Below are 27,500 nucleotides of genomic sequence, written 5' to 3'. Positions count from 1 at the left end.
TCGTAATGGAATGGAGCATCAATAAACGCAAATCACGATCCAATCGATACATCGTTGAAACTGAAACCGTTGGAACCACTCAGAGGTTCAGGCACCACAGCAGCAGCAGCTGCCACATTAACAGCGAAGCCAACGGCAGCAACAGCCGCTGAAGAAGCGATAAATTATTCAACAACAACGCCTCACACACCAAACAAAACAGTAGGGAAAGAAAAACAAAGCACTACGCGTGAGGTGAGGACGTTCCATAATCCCATTGTCGGCCCGTAAGGAGGGGAATTGGGAAGCCACTGGGGGGTTTTAATTCAATTTTCCCGGCAGGGCGTGCGGCGGCCCACCTGGCAAGTGTGTTTATGGGGGGATTATCATCGTTGTATTCCTATATTTCATCGCTTCAATCGACGTGGAACGCGCGGAGTAGGCCGCGCGACTGGCGCTTGGCGGTCAGTTTGTCATCGATCGCCCATAAAGATGAAATATGGTTAGGTTGCTGAGACGACCAGGTGCTGCCACCGGCCACTGTGTGTCGTCCAGTAGTTGGTGGCAACAAACGCTGTGTGGTTGTCATTCTCGTTTAGTCATGCAAAGGAGATGCCTGTGGGGCTGTTTTTGAGAAATGATTATCAGGGAGCTAAGACGATCTTTAACCATGGAGAATAAACAAAGAAATTTGATAACATATTTTTTCTCATTTATACTGCGCGTATTCCTCGTGAAAATTCGTTTTATCGCTTAGAATTCTACTCTCGTAAGCACATAAAAGGGGTTCGTCACTTTGAGGTAAAGCTCAAATCTTTAATGCGCAGTTGAGTATTAGTACTATAAAGGTCCTATAAAGGTTATGTTTCGCCCCTCTTGCCATGTTTCATGAGCGGATAATTTCACTCCCTGCAATTGCAGGTTTGCTGCTGATACTATCGCTCAAATCTTTTGTTATTTGCTAACTCTGAAAACCTATTTGAGCAACAAAACCAAATAGATCGAATAATTTCTCAACGGTGATGATAGTTATCAAGGTCTTTGCTTATCTTGTATTTACTCCACATCCTGAAGAATATCATAAATTATTTTCTAATTTCTTTTAAAATTAGATGATCTTCTGAATGATGCAATAGGGATTGCGATTAATTTAACCGAAAATGTACAAAAAGATAACACTGCTTTAATGAACCATAATTGTAGAATCATGCTCATCCTCATCTGAGATTCAGAGTTGCACGGAGATAAACAACAGAACATGTGACTTGCTACCTCACCAAGCAGCAGCAGCCCGAGTCGCGCAGCATCCAACTGTCCAAAATGCCAATGCCCTTGGATTCCATTTTAATATCGCCTTTCCACCGCCTGGCTTAATGCACCACCCCGTGACCTCCGGTGTTTGCGGGCACCCCCACCCCCAAGTATTTCCATCCCTGTCAGCCACTAGTAACGATCTCGACGTCGCCGTCGTCGTCGTCGTCGTCGTCGTCGTCGTCGTCGTCGTGGTCGTCATCGTATGGTGCGTATTAAATTACGGTAGCAATTAACCGGACGACCGGTGACGATTGCACACAACCGACCGGACACTAATGAGCTACAAATGTACCCCCTTATGCACGCCCCACCCCCAGTATGAAGGATGGACGATCGAGGCACGCTCTCTGTAGCCCTTTTTGGGGGCTACAGTGGCTCTCTAACAGAGCTCCTCCTCTCCACCCCCATTCGAGCAGGTTGTGGGTGAAATGGGGACGACGCAAGTTGATTTAGCGGCCCTCGCGTCTCGCGTCTTTCTGTGAAGGGGATTGCCTGGCTTGCTGTCTTTTTTCCTATGTGTGTAGACCATCTTAAATCACTAGCATCACCTCGCATCGGTTGCCTCAATTATTCGGTGATACTCGAAGCGAAGGTCAGCAACGCCTCATGGCGATTGCGACAACGGCGATCCGGCATGGCTCCACGGCTCCGTCGAGATGATCGCCGACGTCGTAGTACCGGCGAGCGACCGTCATACTTCGCTGCGAGACATTCAATCAACGATTCAACTTTTTTTTATAATTCGACGATCATCTAATTTGGATGCCACGCAGCAGCGCTGCTATAGGTTTACGATTAGTGAAGCTCTATTGTAGCGATGTCTATTAGCAGCAGCAGCAGCAGCAGTAGTAGCACCTCGAGCAGCAATAGATCAGCTGAAGATTTTTCTCGCATGATTACGTTTCGTGTTACTCCAGCAAACTTATTGCTGATACTCCCTAACCTCACAATCACGGCACACTTGAATGGATGTTAAAATCATGCAAATTGTAGTATTCCAGATTACAAAGCAACACTAGTTTTCTATTCCGGCTGCAAAAGGGCATCTTTTACAACGGCAATAACTTTCCTCACGTCCATAACTGTCGGATCCAGGGAAAGATATGAGAAACAAAAGAAGTAAGACAGCTCCTCCTCTTCTTCGCCAGCTCGGGTGTGTGTGTGGGTCATAGGAACACATACGGCCATTCGGTTTCACGCAAACAGCACCACAGATACCACCCTAACCCGGAGAACCCCAAAAAGTTGGCCCAGTTTTCTTTCTTCTGTTGCCTTTATCGGTTTTCTAACGAATTTGCATAACAAATGGAGGATGCCCGAGGATGCGTGTTTCGCATCAGGTTTTCGCATGGCGTGTATTGCGAACGTTCCACGCCCCCTCCCCAAGGCGCCCGGCGTGGTCGCGTGTTCTTCACCGCCACAACCGCCGCCGCCGACGAAGAAAGATAACTCTCCTCGCGAATCTGCGGTCCACGCAGCATTCGCGCTCAAATCGCTCTATTCCATCTCGCGGCCCGACGCGGCATTCACGTTTAGTAGCGTGGCCAACGCTACGTGTGGTGCATCCAGCCCGAAAACCACCCCTCCCTTGACACTGATATCTTTATCTTCACCGGAAGGCCACTCGGGGCCCCGAGGCCGCTAATCGATAAATTATACGAAACATCGAAAATCAGGCCTGGAATGGGGCACAGAATCGTCGATCGAGCGATCGAGCGAGCTCGACGCCTCAAAAGATCGACCCAGAAGCAAGCTTTCACTGCTTGCGCTGGATGTTCCATCGCGTGGAGGGCGGTTACCACGAAATTCCTGCAAATTCCTAACACTATCTATGCAAACGACTTTGCGAGTCACCCATTCGCAGTGATCGATACTATTGTGGAGCGCCTTCGCTGGCTTCGGTGGCACAACCGGAACTAGCTGATGTCATGCGGGTGGGTGACAATTAAACCGCGATGGCTCTGGAAAGTCAAAAAAAATCCTTGGTTATACTTTAAAGGTACCAACGACCGTGTAAGAGATGTGCGATCGATACCATCCGCAGGCATCTCGAGGTTATAATGATATCTTGAGTTTCTTGAGACTAGTTTCGGTTACAAATGCAGTCGCAGCCACAAACCAAACATCAAAACAAAAGGTTAGAATGGAACGGAAACTACCGGTTAAGGAATGAAATCTACAGCATAAGGCAGGCAAAATACAACTATTGAAAACGCTGTATTTTTTTCATTATTTCTTTATTTACATTATCTAAAGCTAACAGTTGTCGCTAGCAAGATAAGTTTAAATTTAGGTTTTGGAGGGCATGAACCACTTATGGTGGACATGAATCAATTTAACACATTTGGTGGTCTATTGCTTTTTTACTTTTTTGTTACGAAACTCAGAGAAAAGCTGCGTTTGCACGGTTGTAAACCTATACTATGAACTATGTTTGGGCAACGTTTTAGCGCGCCGTAATTTATACTTTGACAGAACTGTCCGTTTGAGGTTTGTTTGCAATTTTTATGCCTAACCTTGTGATGTAATGTGGCTTAAGGTGCGCACGGGGATCGACGATTGTCAATTCTAAAGCGGAACCTGACCATATCGGTGACCGTAACTTGACATTCGCTCTGGCAGCTGCTGCTCCTGCTGCTGCTGCTGCTGTTGCTGCTATCGGTCCAGCTGGACATCTTGTCGCACACTTCGCGCACTTTATGGTGGTTCGCGGGGTTGCTCGGCGCATAAATTATCGGCCCGAGAAACATGGCACGCCTGACGCCTACCACCACGCGACGGACAGATGCGCACGGGTGAATGAAATTCTAGACTCACACGAGCAGCATCAGAGTGTTATGTCTTCTTTGTCGCCCTGGCGCGACCCTGGCTTCGAGGTCGTTCTCCGGAGGAGCTCCGAATAGCGAAATTTCGTCGCAAATTTAATAGACCTAAGCCCACTTTTGGCAGTACGGCTGGCAATTGGAACCTGATCGGACCTGTCAGTTAGCCAAAATGGAAAGGGGAACATACTTGCTATTATTTAACTTTGATTTTCTCTCAGCAACGGGGTTTTGGTATGCGCTTGCGTGGCCGAAAGGAATGTTACGTTTGGTTTCACCATGTTTTGACTAAAAATAGTCTCGCAAGTAGTTAAACAATGTGAAAGTCGTCGGTCACCGGTCAAGCGCTATCATTAAACATTTTTCAACCCTCATCCCTCATCACGTACGGTTCCATGGTGTAACGGTTAGCACTCAGGACTCTGAATCCTGCGATCCGAGTTCAAATCTCGGTGGAACCTGCTCTCTCTCTACATTCTTTTTTCTAGTAAGCAAGCCACTAGGCAGCGAGCTATTTTTGGCAGTGAGTGTAATAGTGTTGTAACATTTTCTACTGCTACCGCTCCGCCACCACCACTACTACTACTACTGTCCCATATCAGGTCAGGTGCGTGTGTGTCTCACTTAGCACGGGAGCAACCTTGTTAGTACATCGATTAGTCATTACAAGGCGCGCCCCCGTCCCGTCGTGGTGGTAAGGGGAACAGCTCGCCTATCACGGAACGATCGCAATCAAACTGCGACTACTGCGCGTGCGCCTTTCGATACCTAGAGCCCTCGGACTCGGTGTTGCACTTGACCGCCTAGGTGCTTAGCACTCCCGTCCAGGCAATGCGAACGCAACACAACAGGGGGGAAAGGCCACTCGAAATGCAAATGCATATGGCCTAAGGCCTCCACCAGCAAGCCAGGCCACGGTGACTGGTTCCTTGCCGAATGTCAAGCGATCTCTCTAGACTGCATCTCTCCATTTATATCTAGCGCTATATATATAGAGAGAGAAAGAAAGAGACAACGACCATGATCGACCCTGAATCGCCATTACTTGCTGCCAGCACGGGGTCCCAGCTCCCTTCTAATCTGCCCTTCCTCTGTACCATCCCCCCTGTGGCCTGGTCCAGGCTCCCTAACCTCACTCTTCCAACAGGAACTCCAGCGCAGGCAGGCTGCAGCGCGGTCTCGCCAATAATTAAAACAAATCGTTTACGAACAGCATGCCTTGGCACTGGTGGCAGTGTTGCCAGCCAGCACCTCGGCGAAATCTCTGCTTCCTCCCGCGTGCGGACGGAGGGTTACGGGCTATTAATTATCATAAACTATCGCAACATGTTCGCATCGAATGGTTCTCTCTCTCTCTCTCGGTTGGCGACGCGTTAGGTTAGGGAGGCTTTGTGTTTGGCTCCCGGGCACCCGAGCCACTAAAGTGGCGCTTTATGAGCCACTTGTATTAACTCGTCACCGCGCTTTATTAAACTTTCATCCCACCTCCGGTTGGCCGACGCGCGCGCACCCGTCGTCGGCACCCCGCTGGGCACTGGACATTCTGGATTAAGATTGGACCAGTTCTTGGTGTGCCCGGTGTGCTGGTAGCAGGTGACTTCCAGTCATCACCAGCCAGCCACCAGCGAATGTAGGCTCGACCAACACAAACTACCTTCACAGAACTGGCTGCTGCTGTTGCTGCTGTTGGCGGTTTATTCCCAATCTTGAAGCCACCGCCGTCGTCCGCTACAGTGCACTACTGACCTCCACCACACACACACACACACCATGTGTGTGTGCACGCGCGCCGGCCTCCTAACGGCCCCCCCGTTTTAGCAGCCTGACCACCAGCACCATAAAGAACAAGATTAATGGTTCGCTGAATGGTCGCGGAGATTTATAGCAGCGACAAGTGAAACCAGCTGTCAGACACATACGCGACCGATCGCAATCGCTCGTTCGCTTGGTCGGTTGGTTGCTCGGTCCCGGCTACGGTTTCCTGATCTTGATCGGTTTTTCGCCTTTACACTACCACCCTGCCCTCCCCCCCGTGGGTTCGCTAATGCTGATGGTCAGCATTTGGGGGGCTGGTCGGTCTACTGGGAGACACCTTCTAGGTGGCTAACGCTAGAGAGATCAACTTCATGCGACTTGGTGGCAGCGGAGGCGGCTCATATGATGCAAGGAATCACACACACACACACACGCGAGGCATTACACATTCGCAGACTTTCAGCTGATGAATATTATGCGATCGATCGTGGTTGGTTCTCTCTCTCTATCTCTCCCGGGAACCGGCTCCTTTCCTTCCATTGGTCTGTTCCGCTTTTGCTCGTTCTCGATCGCTTCTGTGCCGTTCTGCGGTTTTACATACCCAAGGTTACCGCTATGGTGGCTTCCTGGTGGTGGTGGTACGCGATCGCGAATTGGAGCAGCTCCCCCCCCTCCCAAGGGTGGCAAGCGAACAATGGTTTGTCCTTCGTCCTGGTCCTCAATGTCCTGGCCTGGATACCGTGCTCTTGGTGGTGGTGGAACCAGGAAGGTTGCTGCTGGGTGCGGTTAGAACGTGGTGTGTGCTGTGCGAGTGGCGCCTTTAGATTCCACTTCCTGGTTCGACATCCACGGCCAACCACGGTGCCGAGGGTTTAGAATCGTGCTGCTACTGCTGCTGCTGGCCATTTACTTTTTTGGCAAAGGGGTCACCGGCATTATTGATTTGACTAGAATCAAGATATGAACAGGATTCAATTACGTGTCGTTCACCTTATCGGTAGCTATGTTTAACAAGATTTTTTACGTTGATTCTTGGGTTGGAACTACATTCACTCGAATGTTGCCACCTGGCGGGCGCCACTAGACGTCACGCTGGTGCTCGGTTACCGTACCTACCCTCACTCTTTTGACAGATACTTGCGATTATTTTTAGCTACACTCTTTAGTGGTTCTTGTTCTTCAAGTTGTGCAGTTCTATTCTACACATTGATTGACATTTTGTCACATTTTGGATTTTGGATTTCTGACGCGCCTTCACTGTTCTAAGCTCCTCGATAGCACAAATGCGCAAAACCAGTGCTTAGACCCGGGATCATGGCAATGGCATATATGGCCTTGCCTTACTTTCTAATCACGAGCCACTGGTACACGAGAGGCTCCACCGGCGGCGCAACTGACAGCTGCTGTCATTGAGCGTCGTGGCTAGAACGCCATGCAATGCCAATGCAGTGACCTCTGCACGCCTGCAGCAAGTCTCCCTTGGCCCCATAGTACCCCCGGAAAACGATAGACCAACAGCTGCCCCCCCCCCCCCTTTTTGGCCACCAATTTTCACGCAATGTCCACCCTCGCATGCCCATGTTCACCGCGTGGTCGTTGCGTTGCGGGTGTAAAAGTTTGTTGCACTGTTGTTACAGCTTTTGATGGATTCGAACCCATTTCGAGTGTGTGTAGAGAAGACGGGCATACTGCACACAGTGAGGAGGAGGAGGAGGAGGAGGGCTGAGGGTGGCGGCACCTGTAATGCCTACGGGCTCCCAGCGGGCGCGATCGTATCTGATCTGCAACTGAGCTGCTGCTGCTGCTACTCATAATTTACTTGCGAATGACAGCGAAGGTGGCACATTAGGCGCAGCTCCAGCCTTTCGAAGCCTTTCGAAGCTGAAGGTACGGTGTGGAGTGTGCCGCCCAGCAAGTCGAGCCGCACCTCCTGCGGGGGTACAGGTGCAGTCCGAGTCCGAGGTCCGAGTAGCGATAGTTGGTAGGTCGGGCAGTTGCAGTTAAGTGCCATGTAATTTACGGTCCATACAATTTAGTCCAAAGAGAGCACTAGGACGACGACCAACACGACGATGACCGTTCGCTCGAAACGGTAATGATCGATTGATGGATCTTTTCGCTGTCGCGCAGCTAACTGAAGCAATTTGTTTAACGTTTTTCCTGGCAAACATTTGACACACATTGGATGGTGCCCAGTGGTGGTGGTGGTGGGCCACACTCCATCCATCGTCGTGGTCGTCGCGCATGATTAGCTTTTGATAAACGATTCGAGCGAAACGGACACGCCGCGAGTTAACCCGGCCCATAATATACTCCAGGTTCCACTACCTCTGGAGCGGTTAATTGGTTTACGGGGGGCTCAACCCCGATGACGGATGGTATCCAGGGCACAGGCAGGGAGAACTAGATGTCATTTAAAATGTTGCCGATACTTTGTAGCAATTGTGGCTGGATATTCCGATTATCTGCAGAAGAACCCTCTGTATAGCTGGGTATATACCCAATAGTATTGCATCTTGACGGCAACGATCATCGTTTTAGGTCTATATCCTTTTTCGTGGTAGCTTCTTCGTCTCAACAAAGCCCGCATCTAGACGCAAAACCAAACGTAAACTTTCCCTTTCGATCCAAGAAGCCACAGAGCTACCGAAGATGAGACATTAGGTCACGTTACGACACCGCTGTGAGGTCCATCCAAGTGGTCCGCGTTTCTAAGGAGAGTCACTGGCACGGTAGCAACAGCAATGTATCGTACAATTGTGACACACCGATGGACCAGAAGACCATCACAATGGAACGGGGAAGATCGCAAGAGGATGAGATGACAGCGCACGGGCGCGATCTACAACTAGAAGAAGAAGAGCTATAGCTGGAAGGTCCGTACTTCTCCGATGGTGGCCCATCTCTGGTTCGGGGTCCGCACTCCGGGTCTGGGTGGTCCCACTCGAGGGATCCTCACAATACGCGTACGCGCGTACGGCATATAGGCAAATGCAAAACCATCGCCACCATCGCAACCTAATGATGCGATCCTTAAGTGGAGGCCCGGGATGAATGTTTTCTTAGGTCGTCTAGCGTAATTTTGCGGGCGGTCGCGCACCCCAAAGGTTTTCGCGTTCGTCGCGTTTTTATTTGTTATTTTATTCTTTCTCTCTACCTCTACCGCTCGGCTCGGTCGTGATGGAAGTGATGTGTCCGAATGGGTCCATTTTTGTCCCGTGAGACTTCGCCGGTGGTACGCCGCCTAATTAACGGTTTGCTTTAGTGTCGATCTAGTGTGTCTCTGGCTTTTTGGCGGGGGGGTGGCCTCGCCAAACGTACCAGCAGAGAGAGCAGAAAATGACATTTATGCTACGCGCGCGCCCGCGCGGGTACTGTGAACATATGACCAAAGCGTCCGTGCCGTTTGGTTGTCCGAAATGTTTTTCGTGGCTAATGATGGGTGCCTTATTTTTTGGTGTTGTTGTTGCCGTGGTTGTTGAAGAGGAAGACAACCACCATTACGAAAGGAGTAATTATGCTAAAGCGTCACTAGCGTCACGCACACCAATCGCACGTCGAACGTCAATCGTTTATCGAAGCGATGGTTTTTGGGAATCCGTCAAACAAATCAATCATACTCATAGAGAGCATACGTTTTGCAAACGCGTTAAATGCCGCGTGCAACCGTAATCTTACATAAACGATCGCAGCGAAAGGTCAAACCGTGTGTGTGAGTGTGTGATGATTCCGAAGATACGTAAAGTCATCCCAGGAGTACGATCTTCTCTGGATCTCGCTTTGATCTAGCGCATCAGCATCAACAGCAATGCTGCAATCCACGAGCCTAATGAATCCAAATGCCTTTCTCCCTTTGCTGCCTCCTCACGTTTCGAGCCTCCTCCTCCTCCTTTCTAATGATAAGCTGCGGTTCCGCCCTACAAACGTTCATGTTCACGTTCATTACGCCGACGAGACGCAAACCGAGGACGAACCGAGGACGGTAAGCCACGGAACGGAAGGAACGGAAGTGCAGCGTGCGTCGCTGCTGACGGGTTGTGGCCTTTTCCTTCTCCCTGGCTGCAATTGCATTACCAGTCGATCGACACACACAGACACACACAGACACACACAGAAATGGCTAAACGTCACTTGACTCACGGTGCAGCGCAATCAGCAAAACATTCGATCACGCCGCTCGATCGGCGTCGTCCACGAGATCCGCGCCCCGACGGACGAATAACGAGAAGAAGCACAACAGAAGAAGAAGATCAAGAAGAAGAAGTAGACGTGCAGCTAGATCCTAAACAAACAGCAACGACTACGGCGACGGCGGCGCAACCGTTCAGAGGCCGCGCCTTCCACACCCCCTCCCCAACGATCGCGCTGGATCGCGTTTTTAATGAATGTTAGAAGAAAAGATTAATGTAGCAAGCACAGAACACACACACACAGACAAAGAGGGAGCGGGGTGGAGAAGCAAACCGAACGGAACAGGATCGATCAGCGAAGAAGCGATCGCGCATCGCGCGGACTGTGGAGGGGGGGGACTCATAAACTGTGCTGCTACATAATTCTCCCACGCTCGGCGTCGTCCACTGCGGGGATCTAGCATCCACCCAATCCTCCTGTCTCTCTCTCCCTTCCATTCCCCTTTGTCTGCTTTATGTAAGAGATGCTAAAACGCGATCCGCGATCCACTAGCACCGACCCTCGCCCCGCTCCGGGGGTCTCGCATTTGGGTGGAGATCGAATCGGTCGTCGAGATCGTCGGGAAGGTGCCAGCCAGTCAGCCAGCGAACCCGGGGAGCATCCGTACAGCTAGTCGCACCGTCTCTGGGTGTGTGTGTGTGTTTAGGTTCCCTTTCACTCTGGCCTCCTTCGCGGCACGTCTAGCCAGCCAGCCAGATTGAGAGCAGAACGCCCAAAACGCGGGCCCCAGGCCAGCCTGCCAGACCCTTTCGCCTTGTGCCGTGGTGGCCAAAAGGGCAAGCTGCTGATTTGGGTTTGGCGGGTTTGGCCTCCCCTTTTTGTCCCTCCGCCCCCCGAAATGCCGTCCCATCACGCCCAAGACCCATATACGGGTTGGGGGTGAGCGCCACCGAGGATGCCCCCACCCTCCTTTGGCTGTCGTCCATTGCCATTGCACAAGACACCGATCCGAAGACGGCGAAGACGAGCTAAGGGCTCGCTAGGGTAAGGGTAGAAGCCATGCCATGATCATGAAACATTTATTGAACGTCGCCTTCGTCGCAAACAGCAACAGTATCATCTGGTACGGGAGGATCCAACCGATCCGAAGCTTCGAAACCGTTTTCCAGGTCGTTCGGACCCGGGCCCGGACCCAGACCCTCGCTCCTAGTCTCCAGTCCCTGAATGTGGTTCACGAGGGAGGCGCCTAGGCGGGAGTCACGCGATCGCGAACGCGTTTGAAGAAGGGTTCCGACGGTTTCGACGATCTCAGGGAGTCTCGCCGGAGCCGTGTGAACGTTGTGGTTGTGGTTAGGACTAGAGGCTTAGAGGTCGATCGGTCGGTAGGTTGGTTCGGGAGTGACTCTCCTCACCGCCACCATCACCCCCCCAAAAACGGTGAACCATATTTTGCGCCGTACCACCACTACCACCACCAAGGCCGTGGCGAGGAAGTCCGTCCGTCCGCCCGCCGTTTGCACGAACTTTGCGAAGTGGCGTTCGGCGAAGGTTCGAAGCGAAAGAAGCAACAGCAAAAAAAACCTGGGGGGCCACGGTGCCCGATAATTGGGTTGTTCCCACGCACCGTGAGGTTGCTGCTGCTGCTGCTGGTCGGTGAAGGAGGTGAGCGTGTCTTCGGGTGGGATGATTGTCATTTGGGTGTGTCCCTACGACCTGGTGCCAAAGGGTCGGAACGATCGATACCACCAGCACTGGTCGGTTCCTGGTCCACGTTTCAGCGAATTGCGTACCGTACCCGTTAATGGTGTACAATAAATTGAACGAGAACGCACGCGAGAGCACGTCCTGTACTGTCCACTTGCAGCGTCCAATCGATTTAGCACAATTAACCTAACAACTGTTTTGTTTGCTCTTTCTCTTTTTTCCGTTCTCCGTGTGCAGGCAGAGGGCCCACCAGTCCAGCTAGAGCCTGTCGACCTGAGCGTCCGTTCGCCACCGAAAGGTAAGTGTCGATTGTTGGGATTTTTTTCTTTTTATTTTTTGTCTGCGACCATTACACTGATTTCAACTACATCGAGGCGAATTTTTTTCAGAAAATCATCGATAACAGGAGGGAATTGAAGGGTTTTTTGTGAAAAAAGGTTTAATGCTTTTGATGTCGCTATCAATATTTCAAGAGCTCTTTGATTAAACTCCTGTAGGTTCTTTTTTCGAACGTTCGAAACGCACACTACGCTCAGGATTTATAGAAACGATTTGCAAGTAATTTTTCATCGCTTGAAATGAAAAGCGTGATTGGTCTACATGACTACATGAAGAACGGTTTCGAGAATGTTTGTTCAATAATGAAAAGAAAAATATTAACTTTTAATTACAACGAGAGAGACAATGCTGCGAATGCTTATTGTCCTCTTCACATGTTCACTGTTTTTATTCCATGAATTCATAGCCTACTGTTTTATTTTGGTCCGTTCCAAAATTATACCATTTTGGTCTCTGTTCATTAATTTTAAGTCAATAAAGCAACTCAAAAATGCCACTTCGAACCGGTTTTCTATGATACAGAATTTTTTTTTGCTGCTGTCCGATAAACCATGCTCAAAGGTTTGGCGTAAAGTTTACAGAAAAATAAACTATGTTTAAAAACGTTATATAATCTTCTTTATAACTAATCTTTCCCGTAAGTCTCTTCATGTGAATTAGAAATTTGATCTGAATAAAAACATCTATCAAAAACGACCTTTATAAATATTCAAAAGTAATGTTAAACAGTTGGTAAAAACGTGAGCTTCACGGAAGTGAAACAACTTTCGCCACAAAATAAACTCCTTATGGAAAGCTCTACTGATGAATGTTTATGATACATTCTCACAATATTTAAGAAAAGATATATTAATTTTGTCGGTGATCAAATCATCAAATCAAATCATCATATCATGATTTGATATGCTTGATGCAAGGGAGCCTGTGGTTCCTCTTACCCAATATTAAAAAGCAACAAAAGAATGGGCCAACTGCTCGGCAGTGCCCGAGTGATATGGAAGCGTTCTGAACAATGTAATTTGAATCCGAAGCTAAGCTAACTCTTGTATTGTAAATTACAGGTATCAAACTAATTTCGTATAATTGCGGTAGTATCTTGTGTCACAGATGACATCAATCGTGCGTACGGCCCGTCGCTGTGCAACGAGAGATCACCGATGACACACAGAAGATTAAAGCCTACCATTCAGAAGTGTGACGCATGCCACTGGACAGATCTGCAAACTAAACTGTTTTGGGCGATCAATGTTCAGTTATCGTGCCATCACATACGACGTGGACACACACCCCCGAGTACTCTCCGAGGGACAGTGTTATTATATACCTTTCCGTTGGTGCTTCTGTTCTGGTGATTGTTAACGAGAACGCGAAACACACGCATGATAATTGAGATGATGCTTCTCCGGACACACGCACCCCTATTCGTGAAGGTGACAATCTATTTTTAGAGCGCACGCAGGGGTAACAACAGAGCCGTACAACGGTCATCACTACCCCTTTCGTTCAAAGGGGTAGCAAAAACCGCGATTGATGCAGGCAGCGGCAGGTAGAGGGTTCCATTTTTTGCTAAACATTTTGGTTAACAAATTTGTTCGGAATTATTTCTAAAAAACGGTTCGATATGTATTACTAAACTAAATAAATCCGAGTGCTTTCAATGCCTCCGATTATCTACGGAAGCTCATCGCTACTGCAGTCCCCTGCCACGACATCGGCCGACATCGCGTTATGGCTTAATTAAGTGGAACATAGGCGGCACCTCAGGGTATCTAATGTGAGACACATTTTTCCCTTTTTTGCATCTCATCTCTCGCGGGTGAGATGCATCGGCTGCGTATGAAGACGAAAACAGTGGCCCTCTGCACGCGATGGTCAAATTAGATAACCGCCTGCCATGATGAAATCCCTGTCTACCACCCCAGGGGGAGATTCTAGGCGCACCATCCTACCAATATGCTCGCAAATCCACGAGCCACGATTATAACCACCGGTGCTTGACGGTGCAAAAACGGCGACCCGTCCTGCTCGGCGGGTGCGTCGTCAGCGGCGCGCGTGCTCATACCATTCGATCTTATCATCGATAAGCGATCGCGGCATATGCTTCATACGGCGAAAGAAGAGGAGGGCCCTCGCTGCGCGCGACAAGAGATAAATCCTGGCTCGCTGGCGACAGCATCGAAGCAGAAGACTCGACTAGCATCCCTTCTCCTCGTCCTGCTACTGCTGCTGCTGCTGCCACGATCGGCCGATGATTGGCCGCTTTGTGTTTTTGCTGTAGGAAAAACAGCTTTTCCTACACACTGCTGAAGTCTAACTAGCCGGGAGCGGCAGATGCTTATCGACGCGCTACAACCACCATTCGCGAACCAAAGCAATGCCTAAGGACGCAGCGCCATGTTCACTTACCAGGGGGTTTCGTCCCCACCCAACGCCGGGTGTACGGTGCCGGTCAGCGAGCCCGATTAAACTCACAGACACTCGCCCGGTCGCTCGCTCGCCCGTTCGGTCAAATGCGCGATAGTTTACGCGCGTTTTAAGGCGAGTAATTGATGCGCGAGATGCTGTCAGTGATAGCGGTGACGATACGCATCGTCTCTACCAACCGCTGCTGCTGCTTCTCGATTCGAGATGCGTTGCCGTTGTGCTAGACGCGCGCGAGCGAGCGCAAGGAGATGCTTACCCATCTCGTGCTGCGGGTGCTGACAAGCGACAACCATCTTATCACTGCCACATCGCCAACCAACCGGAGAGTGGCCGAGCGCAGTCGCTGATTTCTGGTCATTAAATCAAAAAGTCGGCCTCTGGTCGCTTGCATCCACGGCGATAGCTCGCGTTCATATTTTGTATTTCTCGTGAAAGCGAATACCACCTTACTCCGTGAACATTACCCAGCAATGGATTGCTACAAACATTAACAAAGTATGCGCCGCGGTGACGCTTCATTTCACTTTATGTTGCCAACGATCCAATCGTAGTAGTCCGATACTCGTATCACTAACATGACGTCGTCGTTTTCTCTGCAATCGCCATGACTGTAGAGACCGACCAGGTACTGGGCGTCTATGATTTCCGGATCTGCCGTAGTATTTTCCCACCTGATAATGCTCCCGGTCGCGAAGCACGGCGTGGTGTGTATGAACTTTGATTCCGGCGATTCGCGCAACATACACATCTGCCCGTTCAGCAGCAGTCCCGTGGTGCTATCTGCTAGACGCTCGCGGCACTCGCTGTAGTACATCGGGTGCACAAAGTGCGTGATGATCCGTGGTTCATAATCATCTGGCAATAGAAGCATGATTAGTATGTGTGTGTGTCCTTGTGTAAGCGATTTTGGATCGACTTGGAATTGACTCTTACTCAGCGATAGTAGTTCCGTTCGTGCTGGGAGGTGCGTCTGGTTCTTCCATAAGCATCCGGGATAGACGAACGGGGTCGCGACGATCGGCTCGGACAGGGTGATCAGCGCTATGTTGTGCAATCCGCTCGTCTCATCGTAATCTTCGTGTACCGTCACCCTGCGGATCGGTGGCAGCAGATAGCTCGTCTGTGGACCCGATCCTATCGATCCGATGCGTGCCACCGTCGGCTTACGACCGTTACTCTCGACACAGCGAGCAGTCGTGACGATGGTTCGCAGTGTGATCAAGAGGCCGGTGCAAGGGAACGATATCTTACCACCGGACATCGCCCAACCAATCTCGGCCTAGTATCAACGGGGGAGAGTTTTTTTTTTACCGGGGGTTAGCTATCGTACTAATCGACCATCACCAGGACTCCGGGACGTACGTACCACACTGGGCAGATTGCCATAGTCATCTTCGTTCTCCTGAAACCCTACGAACCGCTCCTCGCGCACTGCCCGGTATCGATCCTCACAACCATCCAGTTCCGCCTGCACCGGACTGACGGTCGGTTGCGCTGGCCGGTTGCCTCTCGCGATATCACCCCAGGCGCAGCAGATGATGGAACCGTTGGTGCAGAGTGTGACGTGTCCACCGCTGTTTAGCTGCTCCCGGGTACTAAGACACTCTTCATGCGGAACGCATATACCGAGTGATCCGCGTCCATCGGTACACTCGTCGCTTCGCTTGAGATCCGGATTGATGAAGATGAGAGCCGACGAGGATCCCTTGGACGTGGACCGGCCGGCTTGGACGAGCGGTTTGAGAACCACCGAACGGAGCCAGGACGCGTGCGGTGCCACCGCAACCGCGACTGACGGTAATCCAAGACCACAGAACTGCCCCGCCAGACTCAAACCGAACAGTTGTTTGATAAAACCCCCGGTACGGACAACGTACCGCTGTACCGGAGCACCTTTCAGCAGCGCGCAACCATCGGGCACTTGCCACTGTTCGTCGCCGAAGCACAGGTGTTCGTCCTCGGTGAACTGGGGTACGGTTTGATTGCGAGCGGCTAGATTGGCCAAAAAGTGACCACAAACTGGCCACGGTTGTGTGGTGACGGCCGGTTGCACGAACGTTGGCAGTGATTCTGTAAGGAGTATCGAAGAAACGATATTAGCGCTGCAGATCGGCTATACGGGGCCTTCGCGCGGGTACTTACCACTGCTATCGTCCGGTGTATCTGCCAAAAAATTGTTCAAATTGCCTCTCCCTATCCCCGTATAGTCGACACGGTCCGGTAGGATGGGGTACAGCCAAGGGCACGACGGTACTACCTCGGCACGGGTCTTTAGCTTAATGACCGCGATATTGTTGCGTGTTGAGTCCACGGAATACTCGGGATGAACCACTATGTCCGCAATTTCGAAAGACACACTTCGATATCGATGTTTCGTCCGTACTGCCGTCGGGTTTACCGGGAGGACACATTCGGCCAACGTTAGTAGCACGGTTTGCTCGACAAACGTCGCGACGCAATTGTTTCGTGCATTCGGTGACCCCGGTGGCCACACCAGCTGCACGATGTAGTTCAAGTAACGCTCCTCGTCTGCCTCTAACCCGACCGGAAAGCGTGGAATGTCCCCTATACGTTCGTACAGCAAATTATCAACGCGTGGTCGTACGTGTACGTAACGCAGCGCACAGGCTACCGGATGGAATGAGGAACGAGTTGCGGTCGTTTCGAGCTGTTGCATTGCTTCGATAAGCCAATCCCGATACTGATGCACCGGAGCGTACGATCGTAGTGTCGGGCACGAGCCGTCGGATGAGTGATCTGCTAGAAGACCGATCAGATAGGGGGAAGTTGCAAAGTTGTGAACAAGTCGCCTCTGTAAGATGTCCCCGCGGGCGGCAGTCTGCAAAAAGGGGAGCAAGTCATATAATAGTGGTCAGTCGGATTCGTGGGCTCTCCCGCCTGGAAACCTTCAGGCTACTCACGGAGCACCCATTCACGACGTTGGTCCTGTTACGTTCCATGCAGATGCCCGGCCCGAGCGTTACACACTTGTTCTTGTTTCTTTGCAAGTACACTTCGTTTATGATCTCGCTTTTCGGACCTGCAAAGTGTGCGAGAAATGGAGCGATACGTCACGACTTGGTACTAAAGTACGCGCATTAAACGTCACCTTGTCACTGACCTGCCTGCGGTACCGATCGTCCTACGGATTCCATCCTGCTGAAGGGTATCTCGTGGTACAACCACACACAAGCCGGAACAACCGCGGGACTGGCACTGTGAGATGAATACAGTTTTTCAGTCTGCATGATAGCTTCCTTCGCATCGGGCATTATTCGCTTACCGGACAATCGTATCGAGCTTCATCACCGCAATATCGTTCTGACCGGTGATGGGATCGAACTGAGGATGCCTTACGATGGCACTGACCTTACGCTCGATCACATGCTCACTATCAGCTGGAGTAATGGTCGAATCGGGAAAGTACTGTCCACCTCCCAGCCGCACTACATCGGGTTCGGTGTTACTGTAAATCAAATGCAATACAGTTCCCATTAATCCGATAGTGATCAACGACGTCACTCTTACCCTTCCTGTATGGTGCAGCGAGCCGTCGTAAGTACTACGTTCTCCCATATCAACGTACCCATACAGAGCCAATCGATCGTGTTTCCGGGTTTCCGGGTCAATCCAACCGCAGCTACGTGACCATTTTCACGCGGTTCAGGATACGGTTCGAAGGGATCCAAGGACTCCGCTTCCGTTCTCATGTATCGATTATACCGTATGTGACAGTCTGAAAAAGGAGAATTGAAACGTAAAACCAACAACCGAACGGGCACCGCTGACATCTTACCATCAAGCTCTTCGCGTTCTCGTGGCATAAACGGTTCATCCTCCTCCGCCAATCCCAGATCGGTGGGGAACAGCGTGCTAAAGCCTGTAAATTGCGGGTAAAGTAAATATTGCATGCAGTTAGCCGTCAATCGATTTTTTCGCACTTACCATCACAGAACGGGCTACTAGATAGCAAAAGGCACAGCGCGCCTAACTTCAACCACATCATCCTATCAACGCTGACGAACGAACGGTTACTGAGACAATGCTGCTGCTGTTACTACTGACGGCGTGCACCGAGAGCGGCGAGTCAGGCGAGCTAGACCCTGGGAAGTTTTCGTTTACACACGTACACTACTCATCCTCGGTCGCCGCCGGTATCATGCAAATCAGGAAACAAAAAATATTGTTGCCCCAAGTGCCGACCATCGGTACAGCCGTTAGAACTGGTTTTAATCTTAATTGAAGTGCCCTCTCCTCAGCTGCATCGCTAATCAGCACTACTTGGCTAGCATGTAGCTAATGTGCAAATGTTCGTGCTGCTCGTCGCCGTACTAGTGTGCAGTGGTTGTGTGGTATTATGCACAACTTTAATAGTATATGTTTAAGAACTACTGCATCCGTACAACGTACTAGTGAGTCATTGAAGCAGCCATTCGAGTCTACATGAAACTCAAGTTTTTACGTTTGTTCTGCGTTCACAGATGCGTCATAGTGTGGGAAATCCACTTACCTTTATGGTGTATTCTGAATGTTTTAGTTTTGGATATTACCATGTGAGATCGTGAGCGGAGATACTTAGTAGATGCGTTGGGGTTTCTCAGGAAAGTACGAGGAGTTACCGTGCATAATGACGTCAGTAGGCTGGTTCTTAGTAGGCTGGGCTGGAAAAGATCATATTTTAAACAGATACTTCCATTCATGGTTGTTCTTATCGTATTTGATGGAGTCTACAGCATCCTGGATTTGAAATAACAATATTAACCAATTCTAGTGTCAGTGAAAGAAGTATTTAATCAAATTTTCTATAATTATGTGTCCCTGAATTCAAAGAAATTATATTCGACAAAGACGAACGTATAAACTGATTGTCTCTTATGCGATATTCAGCCAAAAGATATTTATCTAAAGCAACCACTACTGCTTTGGCCCCGTGTGTGAGGAGGGACGATGGAGAAGCCGATACAACGCGGAGTTATACGCGTTGTATGACGATCTCACTGTCGCGCAGCGCATGAGACTCGCCCGGCTTCGGTGGGCTGGGCATGTCATGAGAATGGCAGACGACGACCCAGCCCGTAAAGTCTTCTTAGGCCTTCCGGATGGACAGAGAGGGCGTGGTAGGCCCAAATCGAGATGGAGCGACGGTATCGACATTGACGCCAGAATAGCAGGACTACCGACTTGGAGGACGACGGCGCTCGATCGCGAGCGGTGGAGGAATCTTCTTTGGCAGGCCAAGACCGCTCGTCGGTTGTAGCGCCGGATAAGAAGAAGAACCACTACTGCTTAAATACTAGATACCGGATTTAGTAACGAAAAAACACTGAAATCACAATGCACTATGTGAAAGAAGTGGAAAATTAAGCTCAGCGCTCCGAACACTTACATTCGGTCTCCCAAAGCATTCAACATTGTGAGAGCAATCTTGCGACACACGACACACTACTAAACGATTCTCAGAATCGATGCACCTCCCTCTCCACCACACCAACGGGTGCTCCGAGGTGGGAATGTGTCGAAGGGTAAACGAAACATGAGCATCGAGCTCTCGAAGCGTGCGTGCGTGGCTGCCTGCATTTAGCTTTGCCGACCGCATTGCTGGTAGCGGTAAATTGAAATGACAACTGGGCCGCGGACACGGCGGTATCCGAAGCCGCCCGGCATCACCGCCGCATGGCATCCCTCCGGTTGGCATCATCACGACTGATCTGTCCGCACCTAAGATCAATCATCTGGCGCGTTCGGAACGGCTACGGCTGTGCCCGTCGATCCGCTAGACCCGCTAGACGCCACCGTGGCGGACCGCCACCGGTAAACCGGTGCAGGTGAAAGGAAAACTGTCGTCGTCGATCGTTGTGGAAAAGTGCGTGCGCCACGCCACGCTGCGCCGCGCTGCGCCGCGCCACGCGATCGGCTAGCGGTATGCGAATGAATGCGACAATTTGTCGCAACATTATGATATGCCACCGTGTGCTGTGTGCACCAAGCCACGGCCCCCCCAAGACTGCCGTCGCCAGCTGCTGCTGCCGGGAACACCGCATTTTGCATTCCTTGCCTCGGCACCGTCACCGTCGACCGGCACGTCCGGCCTCTAGGGACCTCAAGGGAGAGACAATTCAAACGCTGTCGTTGGCCTAGACGTTGACTCGACGCTCTCCGAAATGTCCATTTCGTTCCATCAATCAGACCGCGGCGCAGCGACAGCATTCGTCGGTCGCACGTCAAGTGCATCGCAAAGCTCATGGTTTGCGGTTTGTTTTTTTCTTAACCCCCGGGCTGCCTCGCGAGGCGGAAGGTGAGACAGGTGGCCCTCCCTCCTGAGGGGGAGCGCTCTCAACATCGATCAACAACCGTGTGCGCATGACGCCTATAGGAGCGGACGGCAGAGGTACTGCCGCTGCCAGAAAGTTGTTTCGGAGAACGGTCCATAAATGTGGGGCCGAAGCCGTTCTGAAATGCTTCTTCTAACCTATGTCGTCTATGTTCAATCGCAAAAAAAAAACAGAACACAAAAACCACGGAGCCGGATCCATCCCGCAGACAATAATCATCCGTCGGACGTCAACAGACGTCAACGGATCGTTCGATCGATCGCTCGTTGGTGGATAGCATCGCAGCGGGGCCCAAATCGATTGCTTCCTGTGCTGGACCGTCGGACGATTGACGATTCATTACACGTCCTGGATTCCTGCCGCCACGGTGAGAGCGGCAAGGCGACCGCATCTTTATTTGACAGCCAGCATCCGCCTCGGCGCGTAGTCCAGCCGATCCCGGCCACTAGGCACCTGCATGGAATTGTAATTGCGCTGAACGACTGAACGACGGAATGGTTTGCTCCGATGCTCTCGGTCTGACACACGGACACAACGTGTACATCCTGTAGAACACGGTGTGGTTGATGCAGTGAAGAAGTCTCCAAATAGTGTGCAACGATCTGGAAGACTAGACATAGAAACTTGTCCCTGTGTAACTGGCCAGTTGTTGTAAAGCCTGCAGTCTGCACTTCACCAAACCGGACTTCGAGTCCACTCGAGAGTTAATTAAGTGTTTATGCGCATACTGGCTATATGGATTAGGTAAGGTCTTTCAGTTTGTGAACGGTTACTCCAGCTAAAGTCGAACACCAAAAAACATTGTAGCTTAACTCGCTAGCTAGCGTAGGGACTCCTGGAAAACGACTAATGGTGTCGGTGCCGCATGGTGCAATGTAGTCAGTCACTGCGGCCCATATACCAAACGAGTCCAACTTGATCTGCTCAGATTATGATTAATATCAATCGAATGGAGAAGGGGATACCGACGGGTGATGCTGGCGATAACATATTGCACCACCGATCGACAGCCAACCGGCGCAATTGCCAACGTTTTCGTGGCATTGACAAATGGTCCTCTCCTAAAACCTGGAACTCTCTAGAGCTGGAGCTAGATGTAGTGCAATCGAACAATGTATCCCAAAGTGTTGGTGGCCGATTCCATGCTTATCTAAACTACGCTGTCCGCTGTCTGCGCTGTCCGTATCGTATCGTCGGAATGTGCCAGATTGTATGGAGCATTGGATTGGCCAAAAGGAGTGTTAATATAGACAGATGCAGGACGCTTGCACCTTGTCCTCCTGCACCTTACCAGTTTGTTTCGCTCTATCGGCGCGTTTTGCAATAATCAGTCAAGTCAAGAGACTGACGGTGCGATGCTGTGCACCGTTCGTTGCACCGTTCCATGGATGCACTTCAGGTGAATGCAGATGTCTTGTGGCGAGAAGGCGAGAAATATGAAGTTATGGCTTCGGCTGCTCATTGGCTCCGATCGGCCGGCCGAGACGCTCGAGCGACGTAAATAATTTTTCGAATTAACAAATCACCTGACCTGGCAGCTTACGCTTCGAGGAGGCTTCGCAATGATTGAACCAATTAAAGCCACGGTGAACACGGTGGAGCAAGTGAATGAGCTTTCGAATCTCCTCGCCTCTGGGTGCCACAGGGCTCTCTACACACGCTTTGGCGCTCCGTAGCTCTGCATATGGCAGGTAAACACACACACAGAGGGAGCACAGGGACCTTAGTTAGGGTGCAAAAATTAAATTGAAACCATCAGACAAGACACAGAAGTGAGCGAGTGAGAGGGAGAGGTGGAGGGACATGCTAAGAGTACGGACCATTGAACATCATCGGTCGAAACGGTAGCAGATGCTGGGTAGATTAGTGCCACTGGATCCATCATCAGCAGCATCGGGACACCCTCCCCGTTTCGGGTAGGACTATTCCCCGACGATAGGCCGCCAGCCAGCCAGTCAGTCACACACGCTAATTGGTATTTGATGTCCAATCCGGTTGGCGATTGCCGCGCGGGATCTCAAGTACCGCGAGAGGGTATGGGCCTCCACCTGTCCCCTGACAGTCCATGTCCGCGCGCCGAGTGTCGCGGCGCTGGTCTCACACCTAATCGCGAAAAAGCTCACTAGTTAACACCTTTCGCCTCCGGTTCCGCTGCATTAACGCTACTACTGCTGCTGCTGCTGCTACTAGAGCCGTTCGCCCCGAGGACCGGTCGTGGTGGTCGCCGTCGCCGGGATGTCGGGATCGCGGAAAGGTGACACCGGTGACGATCGACCGACCGGCTGGCCCAAGCCAACCAGCCAGCCACCCGGTGCCGAGACACTTTGCCGATTTTCGTGACAAACATAACTAATTAAAGTCATCTCTCGTTATCTCGTGTGCGACAAATCGTCCTCTTCCCCTCTCCAACTTTTCCTCGGGCTCGGTGGGTGTGCTCGATGGCCTAAGCAAGGAAGGAGTGCGTTCCTTGTCATACACACGTCACGAGATCGTAAAGATTGACTTAGAGCTGCTGGAGTTGCGATCGGCAGGTGAAAACGGCAGACAGGACTTCTACGGGGGTTTGTTGTGCACGACGAGTAGTTTCGTGATACTCCACGATCTGAGAAAAGAAATGATTTGGAATTGTCTACCTTTCAATACATTTGTGGCTTCTAGTCTTGAAAGGGGATATCAAGCTATCTGGTTAAAAGGAACCACCTTTATATTTTTTGTTCTCAGTGCCATTATACATTTTTGGAGAACTTTTGATCCTAATTTGGGAAAGATTTGTCTAAAACTACATCAAACCTATCAAATTTGTTGAAGCGTGTCTGCAAAAATCTTTTTTTTTGTGATGCCTATCGTAGCTTTCTGCTGCATCCTGTTGTTAAAAAAACAATGCTTTCTACGATTTTGTCTCGAAGAACTAGTTTAAAATAATTTTTAAAAAATCATAAACAATTTTTTAGAAACTCGGTGGGGCTACCTGGCAAATAGTGTACAGATTATGCGTTAACTGTCTTTGAAAAGGTTAGTTTTTGAGAAATCCGCCTCAGAGTAACGTGATGCATTGAGTCATGTATCAAACGCGAGCTTTCCAAAATTTAATATCTTTGTTAGTTTTGCTCCAATTGATCCAATAATTTAACATGATGTTTTTAACAGTTCTGCCAAGAAGAAAAAAATAGAGCAAAACGAATGCAAAATATAAAATAAAATAATTTAACCACCTCATAATAAACCATGGGACTAGAAATCATTTAATCCAATACAAGGACCATAGTTATCGTGGATGTCACTGGGATCCGTACCGTTTGTTCCACACTTCACTGTTTGTACTACAGAGCTTGTGTCAAACGAAGAAAAGCAACTCAAGTGTTTCCGCCGCCAACTAAGATCTCTTTTGCTGCGCGAAGCAGTGATTGCAGATGACAAAACACCCCATAGCCAGCCATTGCCAACCGATAATGCTCGATGAATGCACTGTGACTCGTCTGCCTCGTCTGCCCGTAATGACCGGCAAGACCGAAGAGCACCCTTCCGCCACCGAACCGAAGAACCGCTGTCGGTGAAGGCGATGGAGTCATTTGTCGCATAAATTAATTTTTGCACCCATTACCCGGCCTGGTTTTTGCCTCTTCACCGGACCGATCGGTGGTGGTAGTCATGGTAGCGGTGAGGTGCCGGGTGAAGCAGGCGCGAAAGTGTATTGAGAGAGCGAGAGACTCCTGGCACCGTGGCAGGCAGGCAGGCAAACATGCACTTTGGAGTAAAAAATAAACATTAAAAACCGGACCGGCGGTGGTCTTCTTTACCGAAGCCCCCCCCCCCCCCCTCCCCTCCTCGGGTGTTACCTTGGACATCACTGGCCCGCGGATGGGGTGAAACATTTTTAACACGTCCAACACGGTGCGATCGCACCGTCGTCAACGGCAACCGCCGGCGGGTAAGGATGGTTTTGCGCTCGACGCGCACTATAGTCCCCTCGCCGCGCTGCTAATGAGTCCACTTTCCGCGCTGCCCTTTTCCTTTTGGGCAGGAAAGGGGACAGAATTCTTGTGAAGTGTGAGAAAATTAATAACTGCTGCCTGCCTGCCTGCCTGCCTACCTGCCTGCCCGCAGCCTGCCCACTGTCTGGTCAGCAATATTTGTTCCGTCTCGGTCCCGGTTTAGTACACACCACTCCACTTATGCGCAACGGCACTTGCCACTCGAGCAATTGATCGTTGTTTAGTTCCAAGTGTCCCATGTTTTGCTGCTTGGCTATTTACGCACTTCCGTTTGCCAGTCCTTCAAACGCTTAACGATGGAGGTGTTCAGGCGTATCAATCAGAGTGAAAGAGAGTTTTGCTGGCAAAGTTATGGGTGCTGGGGTAGCAGGCAGGGGAATACCTTTCATTACGATCGCTGCTTTCGCCCTTTTCGCTAGATCGTTTGTATGCTTTTGCTGCTTATACGTTGGTGTTAATGCTCTTCGTCTGTTATTTTCAAAATCATTAACCAATTGGTAAGATATGTTTTGTATTTTCCTACATTTCTAAGAATATCTTTTCACATTTTTGATGTTTTTTTTATTCTTAGCATATTGTTGAGTGTTAATTAGATTCATTTCACTTTTACCCATTTTATTTCTGTAGTTCAATGCATCCTCTTATATGTTTTTTTCGTTTATATTCTTGCAAAAACTGCTCTTATAGTATAACTCTCGTCAAGATTTATTATTCATTTAGTAGACTTTAATGATTACCTTTTACACCATCCCATTTATGCTGTACCTCTTCCACAGTAATTGCTGGTTAATGTTTGTCAACGTGCTCAGTGCATTACAAAGTGCAACTCCCACCCTCTCCCCCGTCTTTGGGAGATGATTGAATATCGAAACAAGTTCCCCCCCCCCCCCCCCCCCCCGGACGGTGACGCCATTTTGGCGAGAGGAGTGTCAAGCACGCTACACGTTTTAATTACTTCCCTTAATGGCACCCTCCACACAACATGCGGTGCAAGTTTCGCTCCATAAATACTGACGACCTGTCAAACGAGGCACCCCCACCGAACCCCCAAACGAGCAAACGAGCAGCCCACCGCTCCTGCCCCTTCCCCTCCCCCGAATTATCAACCGTAAACATGGCAACGATCGTCTCGTCCGTTGACGCGATATCAAATCATCACTACTGTGTTACTTTAGATAATGTTTTTTTGCAAAACATTAAGCTCTCTCCTTCTCTCTCTTCCTCTTCGTACGATGGGTTTGGGTTGCCCAAAACACCACTGCAGCGCATTGCATCGCCACCCGATCCCCTCTTTGTCGATCGCCGCGAACGACAATTTGAGAGAAAAAAAGGGATTTTATTAATTAATTGGTTTTCTACAGGTTTGCTGCGCTCGCAACTCGGCTACCACCTTACGGCCACTGGCCAGTGGTCCGACCGACATGCCGAGAAAATGGAACTTGATGTTTATATGACAAACGAGCACGCACCGCAGGGTGAACCGTGCGGAGGGAGGGGGGAGGGTAGTGCAGTCGCAATCTAGAAAGTGCATCCCGCTGCAACGATCGCTTCTCGCCAGTCGATCGCTACAGTGCAGGCGGTGCAGCAATTATGCACCCGGTTAAATCATGCTGCCACCGGCTCCCGACTCCTGACTAGCTCTCGCCGAATGACTGACTGACTGACTGACTGACCGGACCGTCCGACCAAGGCGCGGTGTGGTGCAGCGGGATGACGTTTGATAGACTGCTCTACGACTGATGTCTGAGTTAATCTTTCTCTGCTATCTAGGACTCCCCTTATGATGGTCGCGCGGGTCGTTGTGGTGTTCAGCGTTCAATCGAAACGCATCGCATCCACCTGCTGCTGCTGCTGCTGCTGGCCTGCTGGCCTGCTGCTGGCCTGCTGGCCGGTCGCCGGTCGCTCATTTGCTCGCGAGCATCGCGAATCGACGCGCGATTGCTCGATGGCACCGGTGGTCTGCGCGGTGGAGCTGATTAGAGCTGAAATCCGGGCCATGAATGTGGAATCCAGCGGGCTGCAGGCGTGCAACATTATCTGTATACCGTCTGTGTATGTGTGTGTGTGTGTGTGCATGTGGGTCTTGAGCTCACTCGGGACCACGTGACGACAGCGCCGCGCCGCTGTTGACTGATCGAGTGACGGATTGCAGGGTGATAGACATACCAAAAACGAAAGACCGAGAGAGAGAGAGAAAGAGAGAGACGGAAAGGGAAAGAACAAAAAAAATGCCAACCATCTGCGAACTGCCGGTGCGCCTGGCGATGATCTGGGGGATGCAGCTCATTCTGCGCCCTTCCCGCCGGAGAACCGGTTGCACTCGCGAAACCGGAAATCGCAAAGAAACGTGCAAAGGCCCCCATCCCCTCATTACTCTTCCCCATGAAACCAATACAGGATAATTGACTCATTTACACAAAAGCTGATGCTGATGGTTGTTGCAACAATGCTACACAACCTGATGCCAGTGGGACAAGTATTTCACGGTCATTAGGAGCACCGAGCACGGTTGCTCCGGTTGGTGTAGTGATCCGACAATAATATACTTAGTGCCCTATCGGAGTAGGCAGGGATTGGTTTACGTGGATTTTTTTTTCTGTATAGAACAATATGCTCACTAGATCGACAGCAATGGAAAGTAACTAACACGATAGAATCTTTCACTAGCGATTAATTGTCAAGTGGCTTAGCGGTTACTGTCATTCAAT

General features: G+C 50.3%; 2 protein-coding genes and 1 non-coding gene across 3 annotated transcripts in view; 2 read left to right on the top strand and 1 right to left on the bottom strand.

Moving 5' to 3' along the window:
- LOC125953888 (dendritic arbor reduction protein 1) overlaps positions 1 to 27,500 on the top strand; it is a 129,965-nt gene that overhangs the window by 79,826 nt on the left and 22,639 nt on the right. The window contains exon 3 of the mRNA XM_049683711.1: positions 11,943 to 12,003. Coding sequence (XP_049539668.1) covers positions 11,943 to 12,003 — 61 coding nt within the window. The remainder of the gene's footprint in view (positions 1 to 11,942; positions 12,004 to 27,500) is intronic.
- On the top strand, positions 4,505 to 4,576 carry Trnaq-cug (transfer RNA glutamine (anticodon CUG)). The gene has a single exon. It is a non-coding gene; the product is annotated as a tRNA-Gln (tRNA).
- LOC125953882 (uncharacterized) lies at positions 14,854 to 18,652 on the bottom strand. The gene is made up of 10 exons (XM_049683698.1): positions 18,414 to 18,652; positions 18,265 to 18,348; positions 17,997 to 18,204; positions 17,752 to 17,934; positions 17,590 to 17,684; positions 17,390 to 17,508; positions 16,611 to 17,307; positions 15,835 to 16,538; positions 15,402 to 15,747; positions 14,854 to 15,323 (listed from the first exon to the last, which is right to left on the bottom strand). The coding sequence occupies exons 1-10, from the start codon at positions 18,472 to 18,474 to the stop codon at positions 14,989 to 14,991; spliced, it is 2,832 nt and encodes a 943-aa protein (XP_049539655.1). The 5' UTR covers positions 18,475 to 18,652; the 3' UTR covers positions 14,854 to 14,988.

This window comes from Anopheles darlingi, chromosome 3, assembly GCF_943734745.1.
Source record: "Anopheles darlingi chromosome 3, idAnoDarlMG_H_01, whole genome shotgun sequence".
Taxonomy (NCBI): Eukaryota; Metazoa; Arthropoda; class Insecta; order Diptera; family Culicidae; genus Anopheles; species Anopheles darlingi.
This window is presented reverse-complemented; position numbering and strand designations above follow the sequence as displayed.